The sequence below is a fragment of the Leishmania major genome, chromosome 36 (assembly GCF_000002725.2).
Source record: "Leishmania major strain Friedlin complete genome, chromosome 36".
NCBI lineage: Eukaryota > Euglenozoa > Kinetoplastea > Trypanosomatida > Trypanosomatidae > Leishmania > Leishmania major.
Window position 1 is genome coordinate 2112542 of NC_007287.2, and position 12884 is coordinate 2125425.

General features: G+C 51.7%; 1 protein-coding gene across 1 annotated transcript; it reads right to left on the reverse strand.

Annotated features, from left to right (window-relative positions):
- Window positions 1-3593: 3593 nt before the first annotated feature.
- On the reverse strand, window positions 3594-5594 carry LMJF_36_5480 (conserved hypothetical protein; the record flags this gene model as incomplete). Its single annotated transcript, XM_001687083.1, has 1 exon — window positions 3594-5594. One exon carries the CDS (start codon window positions 5592-5594, stop codon window positions 3594-3596), a length of 2001 nt encoding a protein of 666 aa, XP_001687135.1.
- Between the last annotated feature and the right edge of the window lie 7290 nt (window positions 5595-12884).

Consider the following 12884-nt stretch of genomic DNA (forward strand, 5'->3'; position numbering starts at 1 on the left):
TTCACCACGGCGCGGCCGTCTGGGCGACTCACTGTCTGCAGATTTCATTTCTGTCTTTCGTAAAAGAGGAGGAAAAGCCAAAAGGAAGAAGCATAAACGGCACCTGCGGACCCCATGTACCGTTTCGTTTGTGGCTTCTGCTTCGTTGCCTCCCTCTGGTTCAGTGCAATGTTTTCGTTAGTGTGTGAAGTTGGGGGGGGGGAGGGCTGCTCTCTGAAGGAGGTCAGGAGCGCCGTGCCTTCACCTCGTCCCCGGCATACAACACTTCCTCGTGACTACGTTCACGACTGAAAAAGAAGATGAGCCGAAGCTATTTGCCCTTTCTCCAACGCACAGGCTTACAAAGACGAGCACAAAGCAAAAACAAAAAATGAATCGAGTCACCTATGAGGAAGAAGGGAGCGCACAGACGGAGAGGAGGATGCGTTAAGCAGTAAACAGAACAAAGAGGAGAAAAAAAGAGGGCACAAATGCACCTGCCCAGTTTTCCTTTTATGACTCTCTTCTTATTTTTTTTTTTTCGGTGTGGGATGAGGTGGGTGCAGGAAGGACGAGAACACAGCAGCTTGTGATCTCTACGGTGGCGTCACACGCGCTGCAAAAGGGGTGGGGGTGGGGGTGTTGTGAAGGGAAGAGAGAAGGGGGAGTGGAGCGGCGCAAAAAAAAAAGCAGCGGAGGTGGCGTAAATGGAAGACCCGTGGCGCACACGCGCCACACAAGCACAAAAACACCGAAAAAGTAATCTGGCGTTTCCACACGGTTGGCCGCACAAAAAAAGAGAGTAGAGTTGCGGGATACATGAAAAAAAGGGGAAAAGAGACGTAAACAGACGACGAAAACAAGCAAACACAAGAAAAAGAGAGAGAGAAGTAGGTGGTCGATGCCTTGCATCGTCTCTCTTGATGAAAACATTCTTTTTGATGAGTCCGAAAGCGGACATCGCGGAACAACAAGCGTGGAAAACAAACAAGAGTATATTGCAAGGAGTAAACCATCACTTGAAGGGAAAACGATAGGAGTAACAGCGAAAAAAAAAACGAGTAATGGTAGGAGACGCTGACAAGCGATAAGGACTTCTTACGGGAAATACCTACGACGCACGTCGCAGAGGGAGGAGGTGGGGGTCGACCATAAAAAAACCCGATCAAGCCGGGTATCGAGGAACACTCCAGTGCACTGAATGAAGGGAGGTGAGGAGGGCATCATGCAAAGACAAAATGCGACAGCGAAAGGTTGCCGTTTGTTTTGACGGAGACTAGCCCCGCATTCACGACGTGTGATGAAGGCTGCCAAGTCCACCACTCACACCTCTCATTTTCGCCTCCTCTGCGTCAGCTCTTGATGCTCTCGTTGTTGCTGATACTGCTCGTGCGTGGAGTACAAATCTGGCGGTTCACTCACAGATGGACAGCGCCCGCAAGGAAGGTGCGAAAGTGACATAAGGGGGACGAGGGCGAAAGGTGGAGGAGCGGAGAACCGTAGAGGAGCGAGCGCGAACACAAACACACACACACACACACACACACACACAAACGTACGAATGGGCACGCAGATGCTATCTTCTCTCGTGTTTCCTGGTGCCGACATGTTGCGTGACGGTACAATTCTTTTCGTTTTCACACCCTCGCTTGTTCTGCTCTCTTGTTTTTCGCGCCGGTAATCTATTCATCAACCTTTTTCGATTTTTCATTCGGTCTGCTGATGCGGGAATGTCTTCTAGTGTACACTCCCATCAGCCCATTTCTCCCGTCTTTGGCACTTTCTTACCTCTTTTTTTTCTGCTTCTTTCCCCTTTGCCAGCTGCACAGCGTGAAGTCCCTCGTTTTCTCCGACTCAAGAGAGGGTGAGTGATCGGGCAGAGGCAGAGACAGAGGCGAGAAAGTATCGGAGAGGGATGGCAGAGAGCGAGAAAACGAAAAAAAAAGAACAAGGAAAGAGAACATCAATGTCCGCAACAACAAGGTCCCACAGGCGGTTTTTAATGCGGAAGCGATAATTCAGAGTGCGAAAAAGGTCAGCTCACATACCCACATATCTACAAACGCACATCGACGTGTTCATTGGGAGAAAAAGACACCGACAACATCATTGCACTGCCAATGGAAGAAAACGGGAGTGCGGAAAGCACAACGACAACCACCAACAGAGACAAAAACGCGGGTGCGATGATGACGACACACCAACATCCCTTTGTTTTTTCCCTACCCTACTGCCATGCGCAGAGACCATGCCAGTAGCAAAAAACACAAAGTGCCGGTGGAATCAGAAGAACACTGGGCGAAAAAAAGGAGAAGTACACACACACACACACACACACACACACACACAAGAAATCGGAAAAAAGAGAGCGAACAGAGAGAAGTAAAGCAACGCAACAACCAACCAACAAGCGGCAAGCTAGTCATACACACAGGCACGTAGAAAGACACACGTAATACGGACGAACACATGCGGAGGTTCCTTTTTGCTGTTGTTGCTGTTCTTCTTTTCCTCACCATGTCCATTCCACCACGAACACATCAACAAGGCGACGCATACATGGGGTGTGAGCAAAACATGATCACGCGAGCACCGAAAAACAAACAAGAGAGAGGAAAAACAACCGAATCCAAAAAAAAGATGTGCAAACGACGTCCTTTTTTTTGTTCGACACCCTCAACGTAACATGTACCGCCGCCGTCCCCCCCCCACCCCCCACCATTCACTGCTACACCACGGCAAAACGCATCGCGTTCAGCCTCTCTTCGCGCGAGCCGATTCCTTCTTTTTTCCGTGAGCGAGACAGAAAATAGAAAACACGGAAAACGTTCGCTCTCCTTCATGATTTTCGTTTTGTTTTACCTGCGTTCAGAAAACGTGTCTACCACAGCTTCTCGGATAGCGCACGTGCGCAACCTTCTTTTTCTCCCGCTGAAGGTTCCCAGCCGCCGCGATACAAGCGTGTCGCGCCACGAGGAACGCAAAAACAAAGAAGAGGAAGTGCGGGAGCTGAACAGTGGTGTGAAGACTGCACGCATGCGCAACGAGAGAGAAACAAACGCATAACAAAACATGCATACTGTCTTGGGCGGAAAACAAAAAGAGTGCGGTTTGGCGGACGACACAGGAAAAGGGGGCGCCGCACTTTGCTTGTGAGGGAGGGTGGGGGCCGGGGGTAGAAGCAGCGGGGAGGGAGGAGGTGGAAGAAGAGGAAGGTGTCGTGGTGGAACGAAAAGAGCGAAAGCAGGCAGTACCAGAGAAATCTACAGGCAAGTGTTAGATGAAGGAAGAGCACAACAAGAAAAGGAGGATCACAGGGAGGTCTGGTGGAGGGGTGCTGGACTCGGGCCGCACTCGTCAGTGTGTGCCGGGTGCACGTGAGGGGCGGTGCTTGCTCCAAAAAGCGACAGAGATCTACACAGCTCATGTTCTTTTTTTCCGGTGCGACTACACCTCCCTTCCTTTCCCAACGGTCTCAAGAGGGGGTGTGGTGTGGAGGCGACATGGCCTGTTTTGCGTGCTGCATCCCCCTTACCTCGGGTGCCAAGGCAAAAAAAAGAAGAGCCACCACCACCACCACCACCACACTGCGAGAGAGAACATGAATAGGCATACTACGAGTAAGGGGTAGCATTTGCGGGCAACACGAACGGGTAGGAGACTGTCTGGTAGCTCTCTGTGTTCATAACAGGCACTTCGACAAACGTTGTTGGCTGAACATGGGGAGGGGCGGCGAGCGTTTTTGCCTGCAGTAGTGTTGGTCCCCTTTGCGGTGCCGACGGGGGTTGCGGTGCGACGGACTGCTGCTGCTGCTGTGCCGAGCTCACTACATAGTAGTAAGCCGGCTCCGCCACTCCACTGTGCGCGATAGAAAGCTGCTGCTGCTGCGATGCCTCCAGTCGCTGCGATTGAGGCGGCGTCGAGACGTTTGCCCAGTATATGCCGGGCGCTGGGTTCACTTGGCTTATGGGCGGGTAGTGCACCTGCACCAAGGAAAGAGATTGTGCGGCTGGCTGTGCAGTTGTGACGGTGTGACTGGGGAGAGTAATGGTGCGCACATTCGTCTGCTGCTGCTGCTGCTGCTGCTGCGGCACGTACACGCAGGGAGCAAGCGTGTAGCCTATTGCATGTTTCTGCTGCTGTTGCTGCTGCGGTGAGGCCGGAGTAACGCAGCTGCCTGGGGTAAGAGCTGCTGCTGACTGCGGCCACATCGAAGAGCCTGTGTAGGTCGTCACGATACTCGACTGACCACCAAACAGTTGCCCGGCCTGCTGCTGCTGCTGTTGCTGCTGCGAGTGATGAATCAACTGACCCGGCCGGTTGACGGCGGCTCCGTGTGCGGCTCCACCACGGTTGCTTTGTCCGCCTTTGCCGCTTTGACGTTTGTGGTGGTCCGCCACGACAGCGTACAGAATCTCACTCAGCCCCGACCCAGTGATGGCGCGCGTCAGGTCGAGTTCCTCATGGTGCTGGTCGCACACGAAGCGGAACTCCACCGTCTCTGAGCGCAAAGGGTCAACCAGCGTGTTGCTGAGCTGCTGAAACTGATGTGCCGACCAGCCGCACTGACTGCGCTCACCATTGAGATAGATGGTGACGCATGCGAAGTTCACCTGATACTCGGCGGATTGCGCGACCAGCGGCTCGCTGCGGAGAATGCGGAGCACAGCAGCCAGTGCGTCATTGCTGCGAAGTCGCGCGAAGTACATACGTTTCTTGTCTCGGTTCGTGCCGCGCCGAAGGACGCACGGAAGGCGGCGCAGCCGTTGATCCGCCGGCAAGCCGCTGTGAGCCTTTTCGGTGCACATGGCCGTGGTCGCGACAAACAAACCACTCGAGTGCCCCTCAACCACGGAGGACACGGGGCTGCCGGCAGTGCGGACGACGCGCTCACACGGCGGAGTGAAGGCCTGCCCAATTGCTGCCAAGCTCATGGTGCTCCGGTGCTGCTGCATCACCTTGGCAACGAGGGTGCTCACGTCCGCGACGATCGTGCCGATATTCTCGCCGTGGGTGTACTCGCAGAGAACCAGTTCGCCAACCTTGAGTGTCGCACGCAGTGCCGACGGCACAAAGCAAACGCAGAACACCTTGTCGAACACAACTAGAACGTGGACACGCTCTGACGATTCCTCTTTTTCCGGTGCCGCAGCGGCAGGAGGCTCCGGTGCGATGACGCTAACGATGGGATTGCGATGGAGAGCATCGGGTTGCGGCACGTGACTAGCGGCAACCAGAGCGTCTGCGGATGTCACGGCACGGCTCGCCTCTTCCGTGGTTTGCCCTGCCGAGACCGGGACATTGGGCTGCACCCCGGAGGAACCGCTGTTGCTCCACCCTTCAATGCGAACATCCCCCTCCTTTGATGGGGACCTGGCCGTTCCGTATTGCGGTGCGAGCGGAAGCGGCGTTTTGTGAAGGTGCCCTAGCGGCTGCTGGGGGTATGGAGGCTGCTGTTGCAGTTGCTGCTGCTGGTGCTGCCCAGCCGACGCGTTGAGAGAGACGGTGAGAGACGTGTCTGGGGGACAACTCTGGAATACCTGGGGCAGAGAGAAGGACATGGATGCGCCGATGATTCCCCGCTCGCATTCCACGTCTATCAAAGAAGAGTCCATGTTGCCGGTGTGTGTGAACGTTTGTCCCTTTGGTAGAGTTATGTGGGTACTATCCTCCGTACGCTCTTGCTTGGCTCGACGGCCGTGACGAGGAAAAGAGGACAGTAACAACGACTACAACTCACGGAAGAAGACAAGTTCAATGCCGGCACTCAATCGGCTGTTGACTGTGACACAGATGTTTGCCACACGCACGCCCGCACACAGACACACATACAGAAACAAAACAGAAAATGACAAAAAGTAGGGTACAACAGTGGTAGACAAGGGCGCGGCTAGTTAAGCAACAATTCCAGCTATCGTAGGATTGAGAAGATAAAAGGCCGCGAAAGAACGACAACCACGAGAGCACGAATCAAGACGAGAGATGATACGTGGAGGGAGAAAGGGGGAGGGGGAGGGGGAGCTAGAAAAACAAAACGAGACAACAGTACGTGTTTTTGGACGACTATCACACGTGAATCAAACCAAAAGAAGACCGCAGACCAAAGCGTAAGAGATGAGCGAAAACAGAGAGAGAGAGTGAGAAAGGCAACTGTGAAGTAAGCGTTGATACGCTACACAATGGTAGGAGAGGGAACAGACAAAACGATGAAAGGGGGAGAAAAATGGAGACGTGCGAGAGCGAGCGAGAGAAAGCCGTGTGCGCGAAGAGGGATACTTGCGATTACACTTTCGTCACTCACCACGAAATAAAAAAAAAATCGAGAAGCCACAAAAAAAAAAACGAGCAAGCTGTATGAGAGATGGAGAGTAGATTGTTGGCGCGAAGAGTAAAGAAAGACCCCCCAAGAACCGGATCGAAAGGCGACGATGACAAGGACAACGACAGCCGCGAATACAACACGAGATGGTGAGCGTGGAAGGGGGGGGAAAGAAGAGAGAAAACACGCTTAGAGACCGGCACGCACTCACAACTGCAGGAGGCGATGCTGGAAGGGGTGGTGGTGACTGCACAGAGGCACAAGCACGGACGGAAACACAGCGAGACTGCACACACACACACACGGATAAAGACGTGCACAACAAACAAAGAAGGGGTGATTTTTCCAACTAGCTCCTCTTTGTTTCGTCTCGTCTTTTCGGTGACGCGTGCCACACTGTGCGACGCAGACGGCGTAGGCTTGGCTTGTGTGTACGTACAAACTTATACGTAGGGCCAGTGCTTCGAAATAGAAGTCGCGCTTCCCCTTCAATTCCTTTGGCTTTTTTTTCTCGTGCACAACACCAACAACAAAAAGGTCCAATATTTCCTATCGTCTTGTTGGTTTCCAGATGGAGAGAGTCACCGTTGCGTCACGGATGTCCCTGACGTCCCCTTGCGTGTTTTCTTCGAAACCACCACCACCACCACAAAAAAAAAAGAGTCGCTTCCGCGTCAAAGCCAAACAACCGCAACCAGAACAGAAAACCACAACACAAAAGGGAGAGAGGCGCGCCACACCAATAGGGATGTTTCCCGACAAGACGTGCAGAAAAGCGAGCGCGACGTAAAGGAAAGAGTAAGCGAAAGGTGCCCTGTAGGTTTTCAAGGGGCCAGCAGCAACAGCAACAACAGCGACCACACGCGTACACGGCCTTTGACAACAACAACAACAAAAAAAACAGAATACCTAAGACCGATTGAGCGACAACGATGAGACAAACCAAAGTAGGTGAATGACGACTAAATGGCGGTGTGGTAGGGGAGGGCAAAAAACAACAACAACGCAAGCACAAAAAGGAAGTTACCCGAGGGACAGAGGAAGAGAGCGAAAGAGAGAGAGAGAGAGTCGGAGGAGCGAGCGAGGAAGACCCTGGAAAAGGAGATCGAAGCGAGCTGCGAACGCGCAAGTGTCTCACAAGGAGGCGCGTACGCCACACACACACACACACACGTCACCAATGATATACTGCAAAGGTTTTGTTTACAAGGGGGAAAACAAACGGGAAAAGGAATTACGATAAAAACAAAACACGTCAGTCAAAACAACAGGCTGCAAACACAATCAGATGCCGTCGCCCACGCGCACTTACGCACGCGAAAGCAGCAGTGCAAAGCAGCGATGGTGAGGAGGGGAGGCAGAAAGTGTGTGCTGACCGAATACGCAACAAAGGAAATTAACAATCCAGAAGCGATGGCAAACACAATAGAGAAGATGAGTTCTCCACACCAAAAAGGAGACAAAAAAGGGAGCTCAACCAAAGACAAGTTTTCTCTTTTTTCCCCCTTTTCGCGCCTGTTCGACTGCTGCAACGAAGAACGACAAGAAGAAACAACCCAAAACAAACAAGCCCAGCTAAATGGGGCTTTGTATTCGCTTGCTTGTTCGCTTTCCTCGGTCAGGGGAGGGGAGGGATCCGTACAAGACGCTTGAGTGCACACGAAAGGTACCAGCGAACAATAATAAAAACAATCCATGCAAGAAGAGCGGAATCAAGCAGACACAGATAGTAACGCGGTGCCGGCGTGTGTCTCTTCGTGTTTTCTGCTCTAGTGTGGTAAAAGAGGAGAAGATCGCAGCCGAGGCAGGGGGCGAGAGGAAAGAAGCAGCAGGGACGCACAGCTCGGTCCTGGTGTTCTGCACAGGAAGAGAGTAGAGGAAGGGGAAGAGGTCGTGTGTAAGCCAAATAGAGATGCAGTGCTGAAGAGAACACGCATAAGGGGGGGGGGAATACGTACACACACTATCGGCAAACGATAAGCCCCAAGGAAAACAAAACAAAACACAGAAATCGATGATACACTGAAAAAGAAGAAATGAGTGCTGTACAAAGAAAGCGGTTAAGGCGGTACAAACCGAAGCCGAGAAATGTTTTGTAGAAAAAAAAAGCACCGTCACTCACGCACACTACTACATAAATACGAAAGAAAAGGGAGTGCGCGGGGCTTGGTAACAGGTAAGGGAGAAGCGAGTGTGAGAGAAAGCCAGCTCCCGCGAGCAAAATGCAGGGAGAGAGAGAGAGAGGGGGGGGGAGTGGGGAGGGATAATCAAGAAAGACACACGCACACACACACATACACACAAGCCGAGAGCAATAAAAATGCACCCGCGTGCTTTTCTAATCACCTTTTCCCTTGTGAATGTGAGAGAGAAGCAAAACAAAAAAGAAAAACAAAACAAAACATACGAGAAGCGAAAAACACCAAATGCGAAGAACGTAGCCAGGAACCAACAAAAAAGTGTGCACACACACACGCGCGCACGCACACACACGAAACAACAAACGCTGAAGAACAAAAAGAAAGACAAATCAGAGACAAGCGAGGGAGAAGTCAAAAAACAATACGAAAGAACGAAGAGAGGAACCGAAACAGCCTATCCTGCTTTTTTTTTCGAACACAACGGGGAGTCCAGTGATAAGGGATGGGCGTGGCTGGTACGGCAGAGAAAGACACAGCCACACGGAAGGGGGAAGGGGGAGCTGAGGGTCGAAACGGCTGATAAGAAAAAAAAAGGCAACAAAAACGGAGAACAACTGGAAAATTAACTGAAAATACGAAGCGAAAAACACGCGAAAACAGATTGAAATGAGCTCCACGTTCTCGAATTAATCTGTAGTGCTGCTGGTAGTGATGGTGTCGCGCGCACCAGCAAGCAATGTGAGATGCAGAGGGTTTGATGAGGGTCTGTTGTTGTGTGTCTTTTTTTTTGTGTATGTGTGTGTGTGGGGGGGGGGACGGAGGGGGGTCGGGCGCACTTAAATATCTCTTGATAGTTCGTTTTCTTCTTTCGTTTGTTGTTCTCTTTCCTTCTCTACTGTTCTCTTTTTGGAGAGTTACCTTGTGTCGAGTAACAGGGAGCTCAGCCAAGCAAACAAAGTCAATACAAAACGGAGAACGCCGGTCTCTGGGATACACGGATGCAAGCACGCAGAGAGACCTAGAGAGGTCGAACTACACAGAAGAAAGAGACAATGCCTCGCCTGGTTTCTTTTTTTTGGAGTGCGACGCAGCCACAACAGCGAATTCTGCCTGCCAACGACAATGGTCGTAAGGACCAGTACGAAAAAGGCAGAGAGAAGGCAGGGGAAAGCACGGGGAAGAACAGAAAGGAGGGGCGTGGCTCAGTGCACTGCTGAAAAGTGTCACGATGCTGCGACGAAGAAATTGCGGAGGAAGACAGGACAGGGGGCAGAGCAAGAACGTGCGGGAGGGGGGGGGAACGAAAGGATTTGTGGCTGCTCGATCGACTGCAAGGTGGCGCAGGGAGTGAGGAGGGGGAGCAGAAAATGCGCGTGTCTGGTGAGAAGCAAGATAATCAAGAGACAGAGAGAGGGCGAAACGGAGATGGTGGCGTTAGAAAGGAGAATGCAGAGATCATGAAAATCCACAAATGAGCGGGCGTCCGCAGGCTTTCAAAAGGGGGTACAATAAAAAGCACAAAAAATGACTGCAATGGATTTTTCAATGTGTATACAGCAAAAAAAAAAAGAATCGAGAAAACAAGAAGGAAAAGTTGATTCTCGGATTGCCGTGACTTGCTTCGTTTGCCTGAAAGCGTGCGCGCGTGCTACCCTCTTTTGGATTGACACGTCAACGAAAGCAAAAAAAGAAACGTGCTCGTGATTTTGTCACTTTCTCGCCTCCTGGTCTACGTTCTTCACCCTTTGTTTCGCTTCAGTCTGCTAAGATCGCTGAAAAGCTGAAGGAGGAGTAGGAGAGAGAGAGAGTGGGAAGTGGGAGAGGCTGAAGCGTGCTATAGCGGAAATCAAGAAGAAACTCGTGCACATACACGCACACAGACAAGAGGACCGGGGTGCCTCAAAGAACGACACGAGTAAAAAGAGTCAGCGGCAACAGCAAGAACGAGACAACAACGACAAACGAAAGACTCTGGGATTCGTCAAAAAGGAGCACCGCACCCCAGAGAACGTGGGGGAGGGCTGAAAAGGCGCTAGAGGACTCACAAGGTAGGGCCAAAAACAGGCGCTTCCTTTTTTTTTGGGTGGGGGGGGGAGGGGAGGGGGGAGGGGGGAGGGGGGGTGGCTGATCGAACTTGCCTTTCTCTGGTTGCCTGCTGAATGCGTCTTTTCCTTTGTTATTCAACGGAGGGGAGAGCGAGAAGGAGACCAGAGAAAAGGGAAGATCAAACGACGCGCACAAGACAAAACACAATCGTATGCACCTGTTCCGCTTTTCGTGTCTTTCCCTTCGTTACGTTCTTGTTCTCTTCGGAGGCGTCGCCGTGGGAAGCGGCTCGAGCGAGCTTGCGTGGCCGCTTGTTGCCTGTTGTTCGCCTTTTGGGGCTCTTCCTTCTCCAACGGCGGTGTTTTGTCTTTACCCGCCGCCACCTGACCCCTTTTTGCTGCCTTTCCTTTTCTCGGCGAGAAATTCGAGCGAAGGTGCGAAGCAGTGCAGGAAGCGTGCGCTATCCCCGCGTACACACACACACACACACACACACAGACAGACAGACAGACAGACACGCGGAAAAACAACAAAAAAGGACTCGTTGATGATGGTAATAGAGGGGTGCAGTGGAACACACGCTAGCGCTTCCTCGATGAAATGAAAAAAAAACGCCAACGATGGCGTCGGTCGCAGCGTGACAACGCGATCAAGTTGCCGACGTATTAGGGGGTGGGAGGAGGAGGAGGGGGGGGGCAAAGGGGAAGGAGACGGGAGGGGCGAGCAAAACAACAGCGGTTATGAAGGTCAATCACACGTGATCGCACGTATACATAGAAACAAAAGATGCCTATCTGGTACCACGATCACTGGTCTCTCTGCATCAACGGATAGCATGCAACACACACACGCACACGCACACACACAGAAACGGTTCAAGGAGAAAACAACGGGGAGAAATGTGTACAGGTGGGGGGGGGGAAGAGGGGAATAGAGGACGAAAAGGGGGAGGCGTTGGGGGCAGGGGTGACAATAAGGAACACAGCTTCTCACAGGGAAAGTGCGCACGCACGTAAGCACGAAGCAAGAGGACGGAAAACAGCACAAAGAAGGAAGTGAACGCGGCAACCAAAGAAGAATAAGGGAGGAGGAGGCGAAGCAACACAGAAGACACGAGGCGCACACCCGCGAAGAACGAAGCAAACAAGAAAAACACGTGAGAAACGCTAGTCTTTTTTTTTTTGTCGCCTTCCCGCTCTTTAGCCTCGTTTAGTTGTCAGCCCTCTCGTTTGTAGTGGTTGCGTATCTCTTGATCTCGGCTTCAAGATTCGAAAACAGCGAAAAGAAAACGAGCAGACGATGGGAAAGGGAGGTTTGCGCAGTGTGGCGCGAGGAACGAGACGAGTGACGAGACAAGGGAAGATGAAGCAGCCACAACTCAACGAAAAAAGAGGGCGAATAAGCGGCGCAAAACCTGAAAACGAAATCGAAAGCCAAAAAACAAAGAAAACAGAACAAAACAGAGGCGAAAACAACAAAAAAAAACGATAGAAACGACAAGACGCAAGGCAAGCAAGGAGAGAGAAGTAACGTGAAACAATCAAAGTAAAGGAATAGGAGCGGAAGGGCAAAACAAGCAAAAAATGGCGCTACACACGCTCACGCGGGAAACAAGAAACAATTTGCAGAGCGCACGGGGAAGGGAAAAACACGCAGCCACACACACACACACACACACACATACATACACACACAAGCACTCGTGCAAAGAGGGGGAGAGTGGCGGCGGCACACCAACGCGGAAGAGAGTGAGAGGGATGCCTATGATGTGGAGGATGCGCGGCAGTGGTGGCAGTGGTGGTGCTCCTGCCTTTTGCGTGTTTGTGTGGAACGTCGGGAGAGACGGGGAGGGGGGCGGGTGACGGCGACTTTCAGGAAGGATGTAGCTGTGTTGAAGTGGCGAATGCGCTTGTGGCTGTCGAGGTTTCTCTGCGGCTTTGCCGATTGCGTTTCACTGTCACCAGCTTCTAGAGCCTGATTTGATTTGAGTGCTTCAAAATAAACGACCAATGTCTTGTGCACATACATTCACACGACTACTACACACATAGAAGGGGAGAGGAGGAAAGGAAACCCACAGAAAACAACAACAATAAAAAACAGACCTAAAAAAAACAAAGAAGAGCAAGTCGAGAAACGAGTGCTTGGTTATATAAAAAGAGAAGTGAAGTGTTTGTTTCGTAAGAGCTGGATGATGCTACACACACGCGCACATCACGTGTCCATATATCGGTCCAGAGGTCGAAATCTCTTCGCTTCTCTGTTCCGTTTGTATCTTTGTTGTTATTCAGAGTCGCTTGTAGCTACCGCTCAGCTTCGTCGTGCTACGTGTCGTCTTTGTTCCTTGGACTTCTCGTGCCCTGCAATCCCTTTTATTTTTTGTTGAATTTCTTATTCTG